The 21,072-nt window shown below is 44.4% G+C and overlaps 1 protein-coding gene across 19 annotated transcripts in view; it reads left to right on the top strand.

The window, feature by feature from the left end:
* Positions 1-21,072, top strand: part of Gramd1b (GRAM domain containing 1B) — a 175,395-nt gene that overhangs the window by 109,247 nt on the left and 45,076 nt on the right. For 16 of the 19 annotated variants that reach the window (XR_007344610.1, XR_007344611.1, XM_048796002.1 and 13 more), the window contains one exon: positions 19,963-20,173. Coding sequence is in view for 17 of the 19 variants with exons in the window: in XM_048796002.1 (XP_048651959.1) it covers positions 19,963-20,173 (211 nt within the window). In the remaining 2 variants the exon portion in view is untranslated. Of the gene's footprint in view, positions 1-3,933; positions 4,304-11,244; positions 11,322-19,962; positions 20,174-21,072 lie in introns of those variants that run through there. The other 3 variants (XM_048796005.1, XM_048796006.1, XM_048796009.1) reach the window with 3 other exon arrangements.

Here is a 21,072-nt window from a genome sequence, read left to right as displayed (position 1 = left end):
ATGTCTGTCTGTTCCTTGATCTATTTGTATTGGTGCTGCTATACCTTGTTCTTGTTTTTCTAATCTTTTTCCTTTCCTAAAACCTTGTCTAGTCATAATAGTGGGTGCATTTTGGTTGATGTTATTTGTTAATGTCAAACCTAATTGATCTAGGACATCTCGTCCCCATAAATTTACGGGAAGATGATCCAATACATATGGCTGTATAGTTCCTTCACATCCTTCAGGATCCTTCCAATCTAATACCATTGCACTTCTATGGGGATTAGTCGCCACTCCTAGGCCTCGAAGCGTTTGAGTGGCTTGTTGTAATGGCCAATGTTTTGGCCATTCTTGACGAGAGATGATGCTAAGGTCTGCACCTGTATCCAGTAGCCCATTAAATTCATGTCCTTGAATATTTAGTTTTAGCATGGGGCGAGAATCTAAATTTAAAGAAAGCATAGCCCAATCTACACCTGTGGAGCCTAATCCCTTGGAACCTCTTTCTACAGTACGACTGGAAAATTTATCATGTAGGCTGGGTATTATTAGTAACTGTGCTATTCTATCTCCTGGTGAAATTACTGATATACCCTTTGGAGAACTGGCTATAATTTTTATTTCACCTTCATAATCGGGATCAATTACCCCAGGACTTATCATAAGTCCTTTTAGAGTAGAAGAGCTGCGTCCCAATAATAAGCCTACTGTTCCTTTGGGAAGAGGTCCTTTCACCCCTGTGGGAATGATTTGAACTCCCATCTCTGGAGTTAGTACTGCTCTGGCGGAGGCGCAGATGTCCAACCCTGCGCTCCCTCTGGTTTGTCTGATGAGGGATCTGATGGACAATGTGTCCTGGGCACTACCCTGATGGGGTTGCTGGGTTCCTCCAGTGCTCCGTATATTTGTGGTTTTGGGCCCCGGAGCATTGGGCCCCCCTGTCCATTTTTTGGCAATGGAGCCCGATGCCTTTCTCCACGATATCGTGGATAAACACCTGGTCCTTGTTCGTTTTTTGATAATGGAGTACCCTCTATGGTGGTTTGAGAACGGCATTCATTAGCCCAATGTCTCCCTCTACGGCATCGTGGGCAAATACCTGGTATTCTACTCCTTTGATACCTAGTTTTGTTAAACCCTCCTCCAATGGGGCAATTCCTTTTAAAATGTCCTGTTTGTTCACAATTGTAGCATGTTCTTGGCCTGGCATCTAAAGCCTGTTTTACTGCAGCTGCCACAATTTGCCCTTGTTCATTAATGTCTCTGGCATCTAAAGCCTGTTTTACTGCAGCTGCCACGACTTGCTCTTGTTCATTAATGTCTCTACATAATTTAATATATGTGTTTAAATCTTCATGTTTCCATGGTCTAATGATATCTCTGCACCAACGATTCGCTTGCTCATAAGCCAGGTGTTTTAGTAATGGCATTGCTTGTTCTGTATTCCCAAAAACTCTGGTAGCTGTTTGAATAAGCCTATCTACAAATTCAGCATAAGGTTCATTAGCTCCTTGTATTACCTTAGATAATTGAACTTGTAAACCTCCATGTCCTTGTAAAGTCTTCCATGCCTTAATTGCATCTGCAGCAATTTGTGCGTATACGCCAGGATCATATGCAATTTGTTGCTGATGATTAAGCTTTGAAATCAGATGTAATCCAGGTCCAAGGTCATCCTGTGAAGAAAAAAGCAGGTAGGAGTCTGTTGAAAGCAAGGAAGGTATTTTGGAAGAGGTGAGACTTGAGACAAACAAGGAAGAATGGGCAAAACTGGGACGCTCTTTTGTCCTTTGACACTGCCAATGTGCATTTCTTTGGAGCTGAGATTCTTCTAGGTAACAGCCCAAACTTATCTACCTCCAAGATCCCATGAGGCTGCTATTCTGACAATAGGCTGCAGGAAGAAATCATCTTGAACAGACCTATCATGATGAGCCTCCAGGGCTTGTTACTTCCAGAATTAAACTTTTGCCAAAGATGTCCAAGAAGTTTTGCCTCTCAACAAGAAGTTGATGAGCGGGACATAGGTGACACCATTGAATAATAGTTATTATCCACCCTGAGCATCTTTTCCTGTGGAGCTGTAGTAGATGGACAAAACATGATCCTTTAGGAACATCCAGAGAGGGAGAATGCATAAGTTAACCCCTTGCTACTTTGTGTGGTTCATGGAATGACAACATGGGTATCAGCTGGGGGTTGTTAGGTGATTCTTAGGCATTCCCCTACATCTGCTACATCAGGATCTATGGATTGACAAGATTCTCAAGTAAATTTCTTTTTTTTTTTTTTTTTTTAAGAGAGAGTGAGAGAGGGAGAGAGAATTTTAATATTTATTTTTTAGTTATCGGTGGACACAACATCTTTGTATGTGGTGCTGAGGATCGAACCTGGGCCGCACGCATGCCAGGCGAGCGCGCTACCGCTTGAGCCATATCCCCAGCCCCAAGTAAATTTCTTCTTCTTCTTCTTTTTTTTAATGTTGGTTTTGGTCTAGATTTAGACTTCTCTTCCTGCTCCCCTCAACAGAAGACTGTTTTTCTCAAAATACTCACAAGTACACTTGGGGCACTGGGTTGTGCTATAGTTTGGATGTGGAGTGTCTCCCAGTGTGTTAAGAGTTGTTCATCAACTTGTGGTACTATTGGAAGGTGATGGAACATTTAGAAGGAGGGGCCTAATTGGAGGAAGTTAGGTCATTGGAAGTGTGCCCTTTAGGGGATATTGGGGATCCTGCCCCTTCACCCCACCCTGCTTCCTGGCTGCTGTGAGATGAGTAAGTTTCCTCAACGCACTTCCACCATGATGTTCTGCCTCACCACAGGCCCAAAAGCAGAAGGGCAAGCAACCATGGACTGAAACCTCCAAAATTATGAACCAAAATAAATCTTTTCAGTTGATTATGTCTGGAATTTTGTCACAGCAACAGAAAACACAGGTAGTTTACTCCCATGGGATTGGAGTCAGGTGACCTGGATTCCCAGCTCAGCCTCTGTCTTGCAGTGGGACTTTGCCTTTTTTCCAGGATTCAGGCATCCATTAGTTCCCTAAGGCCTATTCTGATGATTGTGATGGGAATTCAATGACTTGGTGTGAACTCAAGTGCTTTGTAAGCCGTGAATGACTTTCAGGATATTCATTAATATCCTTGCTGAGTAGAATACCTGGGGCTGTGTGTCTGAGTACCAATCCTGCATTTCAGTCAATGGGTGGAGAAAATGCAATTTTAAGAGGTACAGCTTAGAATTTGAAAACTCAGATGACCCTGCTTTGTCATGGAGGAAGCACTTAACAGGAGTGTTATTCTTTTCCTTGGTAAGAGCCTGACCTGCTCAGGAAGGGAGCATCATAGTCTGTTGCCCCTGAAGCCCGGGAGGGGCTATCCTGAAGAGGCCCTCAGCCATTTTCTTCTGCAGTGCTGCCTCCTCTTTCCCCCCATTCCCAGGGTTCTGGCAGGGAGAGCAGCTGTCATTCTTTGAAGGATGTCAGCTCTATTTTAGAGCCCAGTGCCTGTGTTTTTATGTAGTGTCACCTCCTTGATACAAGTTGACCTAATAGGTAACATCTGGAAAATAATTGGTGACAGCAAAGGGAGCAGAGCCTCACAGGAGCATCATCTCCTGTTTTGTCGGATTTAGGGATGCAGAGGAAATAAACGCCCAGCAACCCCAGCAGCTTGTCCTCCTCCAAGCGAGCATGAATAATTGAGAGCCGGCAAGGCGACTGCACCAAAGAGTTGCATTATGTAAACCGGCAGGCGGCGGCGTTGTGTGTGTGTGTGTGTGTGTGTGTGTGTGTGTGTGTGTGTGTGTGTGTGTGTGTGTGTGTGTGTCGNTAAGAGACAGGTGTGTGTGTGTGTGTGTGTGTGTGTGTCTGCGCGCAAGAGGGTGCGTGTCTGAGTGTGTCTGTGCGCCTGTGCGCGTGCGTGCCTGATCTCAGAACAGCTGTCTGTGAGGGAGTCCGAGGGAGAAAGAGAGAAAGGGAGCGAGGGCGAGCGGGGAGAGGGACTTCTGTACGGCTGCACGACCACACCAAAAAACAGCCAAAGAGAGAGGTGGGGGGGAAGGAAATCAAGGGGGGCCCATGCTTAAAATTCCAGAGCGGTGCGAAAACAGCAGAGCCAGGGAGCTTCCCCAGCTTATGAGAGCCCTACCCTGTCCCCTCCCCCGTTAGCAACAGGGCTTTGGGATGGGCATGGAGGTGAGTGTCCTTCGACCTCCTCAGGGCCCCTGCTCCCTGCCCCCGCCCCCCACTGCCCAATGCATGAATGAATGAGTTCCTCTCTGCACTGCACTCTGCTACCGTTCCTAATGGCTTCCAGGTTAGTGCTAACTCGTGCTCACGCTTGTGTGTGTGTATGTGTGTGTGTGTCAGTCTATCTTTGTTTCCTCGTGGGATTTTTGGGAAGGGGTGGGCTATGTTCAGGGGTCAGGTTGCGCCCCCCCCTCCTCCCCAGCGGCTGTAGCTGTGGACCTGTCTGGTTGTGTGCTTTTATTTCCAGCTAGCACAGGCTGCTCAGGGCTGCCAAGAACACAAACCTTTAGAGGCAGAGTAAATCTGGAGTCCATGTTGTTTGCTTCTGTTCTCTGTTGGGGGATCTGAAAGCAGCCAGCGTGTGACATCATGCTGCAGAGATGCCACATTCTTTTCCTCCCCAGCCTTTTCTCTTCTCCTTCATCTCCTCCTTCCTCCAGAAGCACCGCTTGAGCTGAGCTTTGGAACACTGAGAAGTGGCCCTGGGGTGGGCTGGAGAGTGGAGCAGGGTTAGGACTGATGGGGTCCCCTTGATTAGGAGACTTAGTTGGGGCCTTCTGACTTGGAGAAAGAAGGGCAGGGGATTGAATTGGTGGTGCGTCATAGAAGTGGCCCGGAGCTTCTGGGGGAGGCTGGACAGACCATGTGCTCCTGTTTCCCACTCACTGACTTCCTCCATGGTGTCCAGAGGTGACAGGGTAGGAGGTGACCAGACCAGTGGCCAGGAAGATAGGGACAGATACTGCTTGTTTCACAGTGAGAGGTCCGTGGGACACATGGTTCTGGTCAGCCAAACAGAAGATGAAAGAGGAAGTGGATAGCTCCTGACTTGGGAAAGTAAAGGGATTTGTTTCTTCCTTGGCTTAGCCGGCACTTGGCTCAGAGATTTGCCATGTGTTTTGAGAAAATAGACACCCAGTGGCTGGGCCTTACTCCCCCACACCTCCTTGCCTTGTTAGTTATTTGCTTGATTTAGGGAAGTGCAGGGGTGGGGAGGACTTTGGAGCTGACTGTCTCCCTGGGGCCTCAGCCAACCCCTCAGTCAGGCTGGGGGAAGCATCTTTGCCTCTTCTCTGACATGTACTAGCAAACTTGTTCTGTGGACACCTCCCTCACTCCTTTGCCTCTGGCCTTGCCTGCCATCTCCCTGCAGCTGACCTTGAATGGTAGGAATGTTTCTCAGCTCTGCCTTGGACTGCACTCTACAGGTTGTGCTTGTTTAGGACCAAGAAATAAAAACCCTGACCTTGGAGAAAGGTCAAGGAAAGGCATGTTTTATAGAGGTGCCCTGACAGGAAACTGATAAGTCAAGGCCATGACTAGAAAGCAGTATCCTGGGGACCTTGGGGAGTGAGTGCTGAGTGGGGAGCCTGCTAGTATTAGTTAAGTTTTTAGGCACTTAAGCAACTTTGAAACCATCAATTGGGGAAAAAATGAAGAAACAGAGAACTTTTGTCATCCTACCTGAGGGGGGAGGGGCTGTCTCTCCTTCCTGGCCCTACAAATTTTCTCTGCTGAAAGGGGCTGACCTGCAACTCCTTCCCCCAGTGGGTGTTACATGGGTAGCACCACCACACACAGGTTCCTTTTCTGGGGGACAGAGGAGAAATCGGCTTTCAGAAAAGACCTGTACAAATTTGAGTATTGTTAAACCAGGGTGGGAAAACTTTCTGTAAGTATTATCGCTTCCTGGGCCATTCTGTCTCTGTCACATCTACTCAACCCCTCTTTGTACAGCAGAAGTGACTATGAATAGTTAGTTGACTATGAACAAATGATAATGGCTGTTTTCATAATAAAACTACTTATGGGCTCTGAAATGTGAATGTTATGTAAATCTCATGTAACTTTCACATGTCACATAATGTTAGTCTTTTGATTTCTTTCAAGTATTTAAAAATGTTAAAAATCATTTTTGTCTAGGTAAGAGAAACTCTTAAGATCTGTGATTTTGTATATGGCCTAGGTATATTCTTACCAACCATTCAGAATTGTAATATGGCCTGAGTTGGGATAAGAGCTGGGTGGTTTCTTCACCATACCGGAAGTCAAGTTTGTCTGGTTGGGAGAAGTGATGAATGTGTGTGCTTCTTGTAGGAAGTATGTACACATGTCACATGTGTAGTCAGCTCTCCTTAGCCTATAATATAAGGTGCCAGCACAGTACCCAGAGACTCATAGGAGAAAAGTGACTCATTCCAGATTCCTCTGATTTCAGAAGATGACTACAAAAATAGGTTTAGGCTCTGATTTTTAAATGCTTGGGGCAGTCTCTCTGCTCTCTTCTGAGCTAGTTAGATCACATCTCTGCAGTATTACAACCATGTCTGGACTCCCCAGTATAAGGGGGATTGAGATAAATTGGATTCCATTCAGAAGAGAGTGAGTTCAGTCAGTGCTAGGGGACCATGTTATATGAGGGACTAGCAGGTTAGAGAAGTGGAAAAGTTATGTGAAAATACCACGTGGAAGAGAAATTAGATTTGTTTTATTGCTCCCATGGGGGTAAGACCAGGACCATTGTGAGGAAACTGAACTTAAAAACTATCAGAGTCTTCCAATGGTGAAATGATTTACAAATCAATTAATGACTTCTGTTACTTGTAGTATAATAAGAGTTCAATCTAAATAAAAATTGGGTGGAGATACTGGAGGAGAAAAAGTTTTAACATCTGAGAATAGGTTTTTAAAAAATAAATCTTTTTTTTTATTTTTTTTAATTTGTTTGTGGTGCTAGGGGTTGAATCCATGAGTGTTCTACTAATGAACTACATCCTTTTTATTTTATTGTGAGACAGGTTCTCACTAAACTACCCAGCTTTGCCTTGAACTTGTGATCTTCCTGACTCTGGAGTAGCTGGGATTACAGGCATGTCTCACTATACCTGGCTTGAGAATAGGTTTAAGGAAATAGAAACATTTTCCTTAAAGCAAAGAGGGTCATAGTTTTTGAATTGATGTTAGGTATGGGAAAGGTAGAATGAAAGAAAATGACAGTAAGTACAATGTAACTTTTTTTTTTTTTTTAATTATAACTTCCCGATGGTAGGAGGAAACAATGAGAAGGGTGACAAAGTCCTGGGATTTTGTACTCTGAATGTATTTAAAAATATATATATATTTTTTTAGTTGTATTTGGACACAATACCTTTATTTAATTTATTTTTATGTGGTGCTGAGGACTGAACCCAGCGCCTCGCATGTGCTAGGCGAGTGCTCTACCACTGAGCCACAACCCCAGCCCTCCCTGAATGTATTTTAAGCTAGGGTAAAACCTCTTGGGTGACTTAGGCATCTGCTTGAAGTCAAGAAGATGAATGGACCCCCTTAAAGTCCACCTTATTCTACATTTTTAATAATTTTAACATAATGGTCATTCCTTGTGTTCTGTTTGATCTTTAACCTGAAATAAATGAGAGCTGGGTCGGAATCCCAGGGTCAGGAAGGGATTAGCTATACAGGTGAGCCATACCAAGGAGGTGAATCCTGTGAAGGAAGGGCCCACTGAGTGATGTCATTCATGTTTCACCCACCAGCATATCTGATTGCCTCACTGGGACTTCCTATGACAATATTTTACCAGTCTCTGCTGCCTATGGTGATGTATGTGACCCGGACCTGAGAGAAAGCTGGCGATGCTGAATTAACTGTGTGCCTGGCTGCTGCATGGGTTTCTGGATGCTTTGCCTAATTTAGATCTGAGTCCTTCTGTCCCAGAGATGCTGCTGCTTTCTGGACTAGACAGTGTGTTTTAAATCCATTGTTTGCCATTCTCCTCTCACATCCTTGTGAAGGTTAGGTGGTGACTACATTCATTCTTCTCAAACAATAAAAGCTGAAGCTCAGAGAGGAGTGGTTTGCCCTCACTTTAACACAGGGAGGTGTCTGAGTCAGGAAGTCCCCCTAATTCCTGTTGTGCTAGTCCCTAGTTCCATAGACTGGTTTCCTTAACAGGTGGTGATGAGAGATGTTGAATTCAACCAGCTTTTATCACATGGCATTAGTTAATTACACATCTGTCTTTGCCACCAAATTGTTAGTCTCTTAGAAGCAGAGACAATATCCCTAATGTCTAGAACATTACCTGACTTGCAGCGTGGTTCTTATTGAAGGATGGATGGATGGAAGGATGGATGGTGGATGGATCCTGCATAAATTTCCTTTCAGTTTTAGCAGTGACATTTCTCTTGCTGAGGATTGGGGAGGGGCCTCAATGAGCCCAGACTTTTAATGAGCTAAAGTTTTATTCAGCTGAACTCCTCCTCGCCGTGTTTCAGTGGCTTGTGGTATGTATCTCAATGGGTTGGAAATCTTTTAAAATGGATTAGAAATCTTTTTCAAGGAAGGGACTTCCTGGGATAGTGTAAGCACCTTTCTACTTTCACAAGCTCCCATTCTTATGAGCTTTCAGGCTTCTAAATATTTTGGGTGGAGTTGTGCTTAGATTTGGCTGTGATTGAAAAGGTCAGGTTTAAAAGCATTAAATCGCTACCCTTCACCCATAATATTTAATATTATGTGTATGCAAACAACCATGACATATGGTGCCCCACTGGGCCCTCGGGTTGAAAAGTTGTATATGTTAAGTTGGAGGTACTCAGAAAATACTCATTTACTGATGCAGGATAAGCATGATTAGCTTAATTTCTTAATTTTTAAAGATTGTTAAACCCAGAAAGAGCTGGGCAGATAATGATCATTGAGTCATGGAGAAATAGGACTATGACATTTAAAGTCTCCTGAGGGCTATCCAAAGCTGTGTGCAGCCACCTTGTGAATGCTCTGTCAATGAAAATGTGAAGCCAAGGCAATGGCCATTGTCAGAGACATTCTGAGGGAATTTCTACATCCAGTGAGAGGATCCCTTCTAACCTAGGCCATTACAGATCACATCAGCCAACCCAGCAGGACTGTTCTCCAAATGATCAGGTGCTTGTTCTGTTTTGAACAATCTGAGGACAAGGGAATTGTAAGCACCAGTAAATTCCTATGTTTGGTTTCGGCATCTTCTGCTTCATCTTCTGTAGTCCCAGCTTGTGGAAGTTGGGACTAGCTGAGGATGTGAATTTTGACGATCTTCTCACCCCGTGATACTGCTGGTTACCTTGATTCCTCGAATGCTTAAGTATAACACCTGAGAAACACTCCAAGACAAGTATAGATTGGTATGTAAAAAGCTTTATTAAAGGATAGCAGGAAAGACTGCCCTCCACCACCCCAGGAGGAAGGGGATTCAAAAGATATCCTAGGATGGGGAGGTCTCATCCCTTTTATATCTAAGGTCTTCTTTTGTTATCCTACATTCCTGTCCTTTATCTTGCTTATTTCCCTCTTGTCCTGCACGTGCTAGGGGAAGCAAGTGGGAAGGGCAAAAAGTGGAAAACTGGTGGGTTTGCGGGGTGGGGGAAGAGTGATCTGGGCAGGAAGGGCCTAGGGTGAATTGATTAGCACCTCCCTATCTGCGGGGAGTTGCTTCATTAACAGTTCTATAGGGTGGGCCGGAGCCTTGGGAACTTTAACTTTTCAATCTCCCAGGTGTAATTTCTGATTTCCTGGACTCAGATTGGACTCCATTTTCTTTATTAGACTCGACTCCATTTTTCTCTGTTAGACTTGATATCAGACCCAATTTACCTAGCTGCACTTACTACCTATCTTTAAATCTGGCTTCACTTGTGTCTTTGCCATGTAGAAAGGACAGAATTTAGGAACAGGATTCAATTTCTTCCCTGGAAATTAACATCTGACTTATAAACCTTTTTCACTGCATGAACAATTAGAGGAGGCCCTTTAATTTGGGGATGTAGGTTTTAGTAGGTTTATGCCTTTTAAGCTTCTCACTCCAATAAGATGGGTTGCAACCATTCAACAGACAAGAAACACAGGTGGACAGAAAGGTAGGTATGATGATTTTTCTCAAGGGCACCAGAGAGATCAGAAGTTTAAACCCAGATATTCTGATGTCTAGACAGAAAAACAAGCCAGCCAGGAGTCTGGAAATGATGTCATATTTTAGTTTTCAAGGTCCCAGAAATTAGAATAAGGACGAAAGGCTAGAGATATACAGAAGGCAGCTCTGGGGGCCCATTTTTTAAAAAGAGCTTATTCCTTTATCATGCCATACATGCCTAGAATCCCAGTGTAGGCCACTTGTTCCTAGAGGCACAGGAATGCACTACAGAAAAGGCCAGCTCCCACAGGGTGTTCTTTGTAGTGGTAAACAACTAAACAACAAAAAACAAGGTCATTTCAGCTCCCACTAGTGCAGAGAGGGGAACCACCAGGCGATGTGGTAATGATTGCCTGGGGACCTGGAGGCCACTTTGCATAGAGTGGTCTTTCTAGAAAGTTGGCTCCAATGAGGTGAGCTTTGATCTGAAAACTGAAAAAGAATCAGCATTTGAAACTTTAGAGTTTCAGGCAGAGACCAACAAGTGCCAGTATTTTCCGGCAATAGATATCTTATTGAGGTAATGGAAGAGAAAAGCCCAAGGAGGCTGGAATACATGAGGGAGAAAGAGGAGAGGTCTGAGTACTGCTGGTAGAGGATTTGACCCTTTCCCTCTAGGAATTAAGCCAGGGAAGCTGAGTGGATTTGGTGCAGCCTCTGGTTGTGTGATTTCCTGCTGTCTTCTGATACCAGTTCTGTAGCATCCTCAGCATTTTCCAAGGTGATCATAAATTGTTCCTTTTTGAAATATCCGCCAAGATAAAAGCAGCGCTGGCTTTTTCCTGACCACGGGCAGGACCCAAACAAACTTATTTTGTTTTTGTAGGAAGGGGGGAAAAGTGGGTCAGGCTGTTTTGGCATTTCAGGCATGGAGTCCTGATTCTATTGCAAGCTCTGGTCTCCATGGAAATGAAAAATAGTGTTTGTCATGCCTGTTCCTGGATTGAATTCCAAACTCTGCACTGAACAGAAGCTGCAGGAAAGCTAGGCGACGGGGGGAGTGGGTTGGATGCAGGCTGCAGTCATTGTGTTGAGAGATCTCTTCTCTTTGGCCCCAGGAGGAAAAGGCCTTTGCCCCTCTGCCAATCCTCTCTCTTCGCGGTCATCTCTCCAGACCAAGAATGCCAGTGGAAGGGTAACTGAATTTCTGCCTTTCTCTCTTTGGCTAAAGAATTTCCATGAACCTTGCCCTTATGTTAATTAGTCAGTTAATAAATTCATCTACAACTGAAGTTCCTGCTAGGACTTTCCCCCATAGCAAGTAGATCCCCAGTAAGAATATGTCTAGAGATTCAACTAATCAACTGGGTATAAAGGTTTGGGATAGGCTTTGTAAGATTTTTTTTTTTTTTTTGGTTGTTCAAAACATTACAAAGCTCTTGACATATCATGCTTTGTAAGATTTTTGAAAAAGCGTTTTTGTTGTTGTTGTGTTTTGGTTTCCTTAGATACTTAGGCAAGGGAAGGACTCAGAAGAGAAGCTTATTGCTCAGAGGTAGTACTTAGTTATCTACACACTATCTACAAACACGTCAGATGCTTTGACAACAGCCCTGTTCTACGGGTCAGTTCCAAATTTTAGGCAGAATCTGCCCCTGGATACCTTGTCTACTTTATTCCAAGGCCCAACTTGGAAAGCCCCCAGGGAATTTCAGCAAGTTACCCAAACAAAGGAGTGAGAACAAGATGTTCATCTCTGTGAAATCCTGTTTTCTGTAGGGTCTGCAGCTGGCATCTGTGTGAACTGTGATAGGAGGAAAGGCATTATCCAGGGAGCTCTTTCACTTCCTGCCCTTGCTGCATTGCAACTTTCTGCTAAATCCAGGGCAAAGTGGGGCATGTCAGGTCCAGGATGACACTCAGCATTAGTGTAAGTCTGGGAAGAAAACTTCTGCTGTTGGTGGCAGGGCAGTGGGGAACACCCATCCTTGAAGCTCTCCGGCCCCTTTCTTCAATCAGGTAATCACAAGTTGACATACATGGCACAATTTGGCTTTCTCCCTTAGAGGGGCTGGACCCAGGGGTGGAGTTGCTGCCACATTTAGATTCCAAGAAATAGGCACACAAAGAGTAAGTTCCACCTGTGGTCACACGGGGACCATGTGTCACACCCGAGTGTCCTCATAGGGGAAATAACAGTGCATTTGTTATTCTTATGAACCTCTGCCTCATCTTATATCCTAAAAATTGTGTTTTGGGAGAAAGCCACTGAGACTTGTTCTTGCACTCACCTGGGAAGATTAATTTTTTTTATAAGTGTTATTTTCCTCTCTAAGGAGAAGAATCCAAGGGTAATTGGGGACTTTGCTAGGATTTGCCATGTGGGCCATTCACTCCCTTGTTGGGTTTGCCCTTCCCACCCACTGTACTGTGGTTTTCAGTGCATAAGGGCATTTAATGTAAACACTATTGAATGAAAAATAAGAATACAAGGAATACTAACCAACTTCGGAGAGTCTTCATAAACTGTGAAACTTGGAATCTGGTGTAGGTGGATAACCTACTGATGGAGGCATTTGCAGGCAGCAAGTAAATTCCATGCAAATGTTATGCAAATACACCTGTAGCCTTCCTATCTCAGATTCCTGAGCAAGGGGCATGGGAAATCCAAAAGGGAGCTGGCTAATTCACATGGATATTTGCCCTGGTATTATAAAGAACTAGGAAGGATTATTGATGAAACTTGAGAGTTGGCATAGAGTTAGGATGTGTGTGGCTAGATAACAGAGTAATTGTGTGTTAGGAATTGGGGACAGTATCAGAATCAGCTTTAATCAGATGCTATGAAAGGGGGGAAGGATAAGGTATCTGTAATATGACTGTGGGTGCTAATAATAATTGTCACCCAAAGAAGGAGATGTCCCATCCGGTACTGCTGTTCTCAACCACATCCTCCTGCCCACGCCCCATCAATTCCACTTCAGAATCCTCTACACCGGCAGTTCCTATGACACGATCAAAATGGTTTTACTGTTCAGCAAGTCCACCTACCTAGTAGACAATGAATGGCTGTTTTACTTAGAGTTGTAAACAGGTCTCTGTCCCCTGGTGCAGATGTGCTGCTTATTCCTTGATACCTAAAAGATTGTTCCTTGGGCATAGTAGTTCTCAAACTCTATAGTGCAACAGAATCACCTCAGGTACTTAATTCCGAACGCAAATTCTGATGATGATCTAATGGAAATTCTCAATTATTGGCTGGGGGTGTTATGGGGTAAGGCTGGCATTCTGCACTTTAAGGAATGTGTATTCCTGGTCCCATTGGAAGTGATGCCTGGGAGCATTCAGAGCATTTCCACTTTACCAGCCATCTGAGGAAAGAGGGCAAGAATGTTTCTTCTGCCTTTTGCTGAAAAGAACAAACTCCTTCTTAACAATAGCAACTCAATATTTATTGAGACTTGCTGTGCATTAGGTACTGTGCTCAACATTTGGTTATACTACTTCATATTATACAGCAGCACTCTGAAGCAGGTATTAATGTTTCTCTTTCTACTGAGAAAAATGAGACTCAGGGGACAGGATCATACAGCAAACAAATGGCCAAGCTGTGTCTCAAATCTGAGCTTTCAAACACCACCGAATGACAATTAATTAACTTGTACTCCTTGAGCAATCTCCCAGCACACAAATGTTGCATTGAAGCTGCATTTCCAAGTTTCTAATTAGGTTCTCTTTCTACTAGTCAGGGGTGTCTGGAGTATATCAGGCGGCCTTTTAAAAAAGAATTACTAGTACTCCTGGCACTGAGATGTTTACAGTCGTACATTTGATCACCGTAGGCTGACTTTAAAATAACAGGGAAGTGTGATTATTCAGTGTCCAGGTGTGCAGAACAGTGGGGCAGAATCTGATTGGGAATGTGCCAGGGCTGGGGTGGCTGGTGGCACTATGGCAAGAATGAAGGAAGGAAGAAAGAAAGCAGTTGCTGCAATCCAAGCAGGTTGGAGGCACAGGGCTTTCAGAGCGACAGGTATAGATTTTACAATATCTGGGGCAGAAATAATTTTCTGTAAAGGCAAACAAGTTGACTTAGTGAGGAACACTGGAACACCAACTGACCATTGTGCTCTGCTTGGGGTTCTGAACAGTGCAAGGCTGGCTGATCAGAGAGCTGGCTTGCTGACAAGGGCTGCCCGCAGGTCCTTGTTGGGGATAAGGTTAGGGAAAGAAAGCCAAGAAAAGTGTTGTAGTGGCCACCTTGTCTGTGGTGGTGGTGGGGGTGGGAAGACTGCAAAGAGTCACCACAGAAAGCCTTTGTCCTCTGTCCACACTTCTCCATTTCTCAAGAACGTCAGCCAATATCTAGCTTATAGGTAGTGGGATCAGACCATATGTGGCCTGAGATAGCATGGTCAGACTTAAAGGAAGCACCATTTGGTCTGGAGATATAGCTCAGTTGGTAGAGTGCTTGCCTTGCATACACAAGGCCCTGGGTTTAATCCCCAGCTCCACAAAAAAAGAAAGAAAGAAAGAAAGAAAAAGAAAACAGTAAAGAAAGAAAGTCTTCCAACTGAGCTATCCCCTCACAGCACTTTTTTATATTGAAATGGGAAGAGTACATGTCTAGTTCCTCCTGACTATAAATATCCCAAGTACAAGGATCCTTTGTTATTCAACATAAATTTCAGTGTCTAGCACTCTGCCAGGTGGTCAGTAAATATTTATGGAACTGAAGAACCACATGAAGCCATATTACCAGGCACTTAAACTCCCTATTTCTTGGGTTTCTCTCCCTCCTTTTCCCCTCTCTTCCTTTATTTTTTATCTATTTATTGTGTGCTACTGGGGATTGAACCCAGAGCCTCACACATGAAAGGCAAGTGCTCTATAACTGAACTACATCCTCACCCCTTTCTCATGTTTCTTGGAAGTAAAGTTGAGGGTTGGATATATCATTCTTAAATTTTGGTACCCGTCATTCCAATGACTTATCTGAAATGGGTCTTTGTTTCCTTCTTTCAACACGCCTAAGGTCTTTCAGCTTCCAAATACCAAGATTTAAAAATATATTGTACAGACTGGAGATATAGCTCAGTGGTAGAGCACTTGCCTAGCATGTGTGAGGCCCTGGGTTTGATCCCTGGTATGGCCAAAAGAAGTAAAAATATAATGCAACTGTTATTCATAATGCTGGCAGGATTGGATTCATGGCCCAGCATAGAGTTTGTTTGAAAGACACAATTGTATGTGAGAGATATAGGAATTGGTTGTAGTTGCTCAGTAGTACATCCAAATCTATGGAATTATGAAGTAACTTTTAGAAGAGTTTTAGGAATCTAGCAAAACTAGTAGTGATTTTGCTGCTGTAGAACATAGTTACAAACATTTTTTCTTGTATAGAGAATGATCTGAGTAAAGGCAGAGTGAGGGAGTGTAAAAATAATGGAGGAACCTATACTTTAGAGGTAGGATTTTATTCTAAGGGGAAGGAAACCATAAGGGGACTTTGACTAACGGAGGGGTGATCAAAATTGTCAGTTTCTTTTTAGAAAGTTCATTTTGAGAGGAAAATAGAGAATGGGTTGGAGATTGGGAGGAAGAAGTTGATTCGTTTCTTTGCAGTCATCTAGCAACCCATGTATCTTTCCATCTGCCCACCTAGCAAACATTATGGAACACCTAGTTCTAAGAATAAAGCTTCCTAAGTCAGGTAGGCCTAAGGTTTAAATCCTGTCCTGTCATTCACCTACCTGTGTGATTTTGAGTGAATTATTTAATCTGTCAAGAATTTAATTTATTAGCTAAAGATAGGACAATAAACATTAAAACTTCATAGGTAGGTTGGGAGGATTCCAGTTAATAATGCTTAATAAATGATTGATGTTATGCAAGAAACTCAAAAACACTGAATAACTTTTAGCTATTATCAGTGCTCACAGGCTGGAGAAACAGATTTGGGGACTTTAATGAAATTGGGGCTTGCTATTGGGGACACCTTCATGAGGATGGGATTCAGTTTAGCAGACACTGCTGAACATGTTCTGCCTATACAGTCCCACACCAGCTGGTGTGGGAGGTGGCCCAGGTGGGTGCCTCTGGGAACTCACAGGGCTTCCTTTTAATGCCAGGCACAGTGTGTTAAATACTTTAGTCAGCTCAGTGGTAGAGAGTTAGAAACGCTTTTTGGAGAAGGTAGGATTTGAGATGGGTCTCAGAGAATGGGCAGGTCTCCAGTAGGAGGTAAAAGGGCTCTTTAGGCTCAAGCAGTGAGTTGTATGGAAGTCTAGAAACAGAAGAATGAGGATGTGTATTAAGATTCAAAGGGGGGCTGGGGATATGGCTCAAGCGGTAGTGCGCTCGCCTGGCATGCGTGCGGCCCGGGTTTGATCCTCAGCACCACATACAAACAAAAGATGTTGTGTCTGCCGAGAACTAAAAAAGAAATATTAAAAATAAATTTTCTCTCTCTCACTCTCTCTCTCTCTCTCTCTCTCTCTCCTTTAAAAAAAAAATTAAAAAGATTCAAAGGGGCTAGGGATATGACTCAGTTGGTAGAGTGCTTGCCTTGCATGCACAAGGCCCTGGGTTCAATCCCCAGCAACACACACACACACACATACAGAAATTCAGAGAACATATGTAGGATAGAATATGGAAACTCTTTATTTTAAGAGAGTATATGGAGAGAAAAAGTATTGACATAAAGATGTGTGGTTTATTTTTAGTAAAGAACTTTTTATTTCATTCTGAAGATTTTTGGACTTTTAAAAGAGGTGCTCATAGGGAATGGAAAGATATTTGGTTTGTATTTGAAGAAGGAGATGGAGGAGGCTACTTAAGGCTGTCTTAGTCTCTTTTCTGTTGCAGTAATAAAATACCATACACTGGATAATTTATAGGCAGCACGATTCCAGAGGCTAGGAAGTCCTAAAGGATGGTACTGCCATCTGGCAAGGATCATCCTGTGGTGGAAAATGGAAAAGCAAGTCAGAGAGAGGAATCAAGAGGGAAAACCTATAACAACCCATTCCACTTCCTACCCATTCATCCGTTTGTGGCATTAATCCATTCATGAGGGCAGCATCCTCATGATGTGATAACCTTTTAATGGTCCCACCTTGATACTATGGCATTGGAGGGGACATTCAACCCATAGCCAAGGCTATTGAAAGAGCTCAAGCAAGAGCTCTGAGAATCTGAGTGAGGTCGCCGGAGGAGGAAAGGAAGGATAGGATAAGAAACTTAACAGAAATAATATTGTGGGGACTTGGTGACTCATTTTTGTGGGGTGAGATGGAAGAGATGGGTTTGCTGAAATGGTAATGCTTTTGAGAATGGGCAGTAGTGGGAAGAGGTTTGGGAGGAAGGATGGCCAGCTGCTTTGAATCTGAGGCACTCAGGAGACATCCCTCTGGAGGAGACTTCTACATGATCACAGGTCTTTGGATCAGACTACAAAGTGGGAGCAGGGCTGTAACAGAGGGCTGTCTGCCCAGAGGCCAGCGTGAGGTCAGGGAAAGGAGAAGATTGTCAGAAAGGTGAAGGACTCACCTTTGGAGAAAGGACTATTTCAGGCTGAGTAGCAAGAGAGGATCTAGTGACAGAGACAGGGAGAGGAATAGGAGAGAGGTGCAGGCATCCAGGAGGAGAGAGATTTTCAACAACACAGATGGTCAACAGCCTTAAGACAACAAAGAGGCCGCCCAAGTTGTTTATTGGCTGATGTGGTGAAGGCAGAATTTTAGGTATGCACATCCTTGGGTGGCATAGCTGAAGTGGGAATCCTATAGAGATTTTGATCATTTAGCAAAAGATTCATGTGTTTTGGAGAGTTGGAGTCCATTTCCTTGGCCTTAGAATTTTTTTTTTTTTTAACCTCCCCCTTGCTTGAATCCTTCCTCAACAGTCAATTTCTCCTTTATATTCCAGAGTGCAGAATTAAGTGAAAATGGTCCCTGTCTAAAGAAAAGAGGGGTATGTGCACTAGGTCTGAGATGGCCAGGTGCTTGGTGTGTCTTTTCTCCAGTTCTATTTTGAGCAAATTAGTTGGGGTTGGATGTGGAGATCCTGGCTGTTCTTTCAACAGTGCAATCCTAGAAGACAGTGTATACCTGGGATTCTTGCCTCTGGACTGGAATTGGCCTGAGAGCAAGGAGGCTCCCCTGACAGATGAGCCCCTGAGTCTGCATGGGAGCCCCTGAGGCTTCCCCATAGGGGCAGGGCTGGTGTGGGGAGGCTTGATTGTCTTCATTCCCACAGCTCAACTTCTCCAATTGAAGCCAAGGAGCAACTTTCCTTTTCTGTAGTTTATTGTACTGAGTTGAGAGAGTGAGGGGACATGGGGTAGTAGGGGATGGGAAGAGAACTTTGAGGATCCTCTTTTGAGGGAGGCATGTTGGACTTCCCCAAAATACCGTCACCGTGGACATTATAAATGAAATGTTAACCATACATACTGTTTTAGGATGAAGCAAAAACCTTGGGCCCTGCTTTTCTCCCCGCATCCACTGGCCACTTATCGTACTTTTCTCTGATCTCCTTTCCCTTCCCCAGCTTCTCTCCATACCATTGCTTCCCTGCTTTTCCTCGCCACTTTTGCTGGTCTCAGTGCTTGAATTTGTTGTACCTTCTCTCTGCTGAGGATGCCCAAGTGGAAGGTGTTGCTAGAGGGAAATGGTTTTCATTGCAAATGGGCCCCGTGGGACATCTGAGCTTGCAGCTGGAAGTTCATGCAAATGCCGTTTTCCTCCACCCTGCCCTCCGCCTCCTGGGAAGCTGGGATGTAGCTTCCCCAGGGATGTAGTGCTCCCCGGGTCGTTCAGGAAGACTGCATAGGTGTGTGGGACACTCCTCTTTTCATGCCCTACTCCTGCTGCTTTGACTTTCCAGTTTCACATTTCCTTTCCCATTTCCCCTGCCTCTTTTTAATTAACCTTTGCCCTTTTCCATCTTTTTCCTTTCTCCTTCTCTCAATACAAAGAGAACACCCACTAGAACTTAACTCAATTTCATCTCCCTTTTTTTCCTGTATCTCTCGTACTCCATTTGAAAACACAACCTAAATGTCAATTAGTAACTTCATTTACAGACCGTCAGCCTTGGTATAATTGGATTTGGTGTTGTAGGAAGTTTCAGGCACTGCTGGAAATGAACTTGGGGTAGGGGGATATGGAGTATTACTCTCTACTCCTGGCAGAGGAAGCAGGAACCAGAATATCTTATAAGGAAATAATATGGTGTGGTTGAGCGACATCAGAAGCCCCAAGTTTTGTGTCTAGGCCCTCTGCAATCAGAGGACCGTGCACTGGTCTTCATTTTTAAACACAGGGATTATGGCATTTGCCATCACTACTTTGATGGAATGTTTTAAAATCCCAGTGAAGTATGTCTGTGAATTACTTGAAAAATAGGATTATTATTGTTATTTTAATATATAAATGTGTCCAAACAAAATAGCATGTATAAAATGAGCTAACAGTATTGGATGATCTCCAATGATTCCTTCAGGTCCTAGGCTCTGTTTTCCCTAACCAGTGTTTTTTTTTTTTTTAATAACACAAGTCGGGGCTCAATAATCAGTTGTATGGACAGATATCTAAATATCTAATTTCCTTACATGCCCCTTCCTAGTCCCACGTCCCTTTTCACATTGACACTACTGCCCTCTCCTGGCCATCAGTATTGTTACAGTATATAAGTCCATGGGGGGTGGCCCCTCTCCCTGGCTCCCAGAGCTGGCTCCTTTGCACCATCTTTGGCTTACAATCACTGACTGCCTACCTTTTCTCCTCCTCCCCTTCCCACCCCATCCCTTTCTCCACCTGCCCCTGCAGCACTGCTAGTAACTCCAACCGCAGCACGCCGGCCTGCTCTCCCATCCTCCAGAAGAGGTCTCGATCACCAACCCCGCAGAACCAGGACGGAGACACCATGGTGGAGAAGGGCTCAGATCATTCCTCAGACAAGTCCCCATCCACCCCGGAGCAGGGTGTGCAGCGCAGCTGTTCCTCACAGTCCGGCAGGAGTGGTGGCAAAAATTCCAAGGTGAGCTGAGCCACGCTGACTCTGTGCCTCTGTCGGGGAGGCAGAGAACACCTTCCTCAGATGGCTGAAGGGCCCCGTGTCCCAGAGGTTGTCTCTCCATGAGATGAGGGCAGGGTGAACAGGAAGAACCCTAGTTAAAAATCTTCCCAGCTAAGCACTAATGTTAGAGGGGTCATGGATTAGAAGATGATGCTCCATCCACCCTATCTTTCTTTGGGAGCTAAGGAGACTTATGTCCCTTGAGATCTGGAAGAGAGATGCTTAAGGGATTGGAGGAGGGGTCATTTATTCATCTCTGTTACAGTCTTCAATTTTGGTCCTCAGAACTGGAGTAGAAGGGAGCATTATCTGAGGACAACTGTGTTCCCAGGGAGATAGTAGATAGTCTTCAGAGAACTTCCCAGAATGCTGTTTTTAACCTCTCTAGCCACCATCCTGCCTCATCTTTGTACTAACCCACTTGGTACTCATCTGGCAGAGAGGGCAGTGAAAGGGCTTTTCCATCCCTTTTAGGCATGTGCACCTGAACACCAGGGCCCCTACCTCCAAGGATATGCACAGAGCCCCAGATTGGTTCTGGTTTCCCAGAGAGTTCCCCTTTACCCTTGGTCCTTTAGGAAGCAGGAGGCATACCTGCTCAGGTGCTCCTTCAGGAAGCTTCTCTTCACCAACTGACTCCCAGGACCTGGGAAGGGGCTGGGGACCCCAGGGAGGCATGGGTACTGGTGGGTACTGGTTTCCCACCTGAATTTGTCTTTTGATTTCTTGTTCTTCCTCTTCTTCCCCACCACTTCCCAAATACCTTCTTTGCATGCATGGTCTTAGTCTCACAAGCGCCTCTCAAAAGTAAGCCATCTTTTGTCTCTGTCTTTTTTATCTCCCCTCTAGTGTTGAATTGT

This window comes from Marmota marmota, unplaced genomic scaffold, assembly GCF_001458135.2.
Source record: "Marmota marmota marmota unplaced genomic scaffold, marMar, whole genome shotgun sequence".
NCBI classification, from domain to species: domain Eukaryota; kingdom Metazoa; phylum Chordata; class Mammalia; order Rodentia; family Sciuridae; genus Marmota; species Marmota marmota.
The sequence above is the reverse complement of the archived record's forward strand: the minus strand, read 5'-3'. Positions and strand labels throughout refer to the sequence as shown.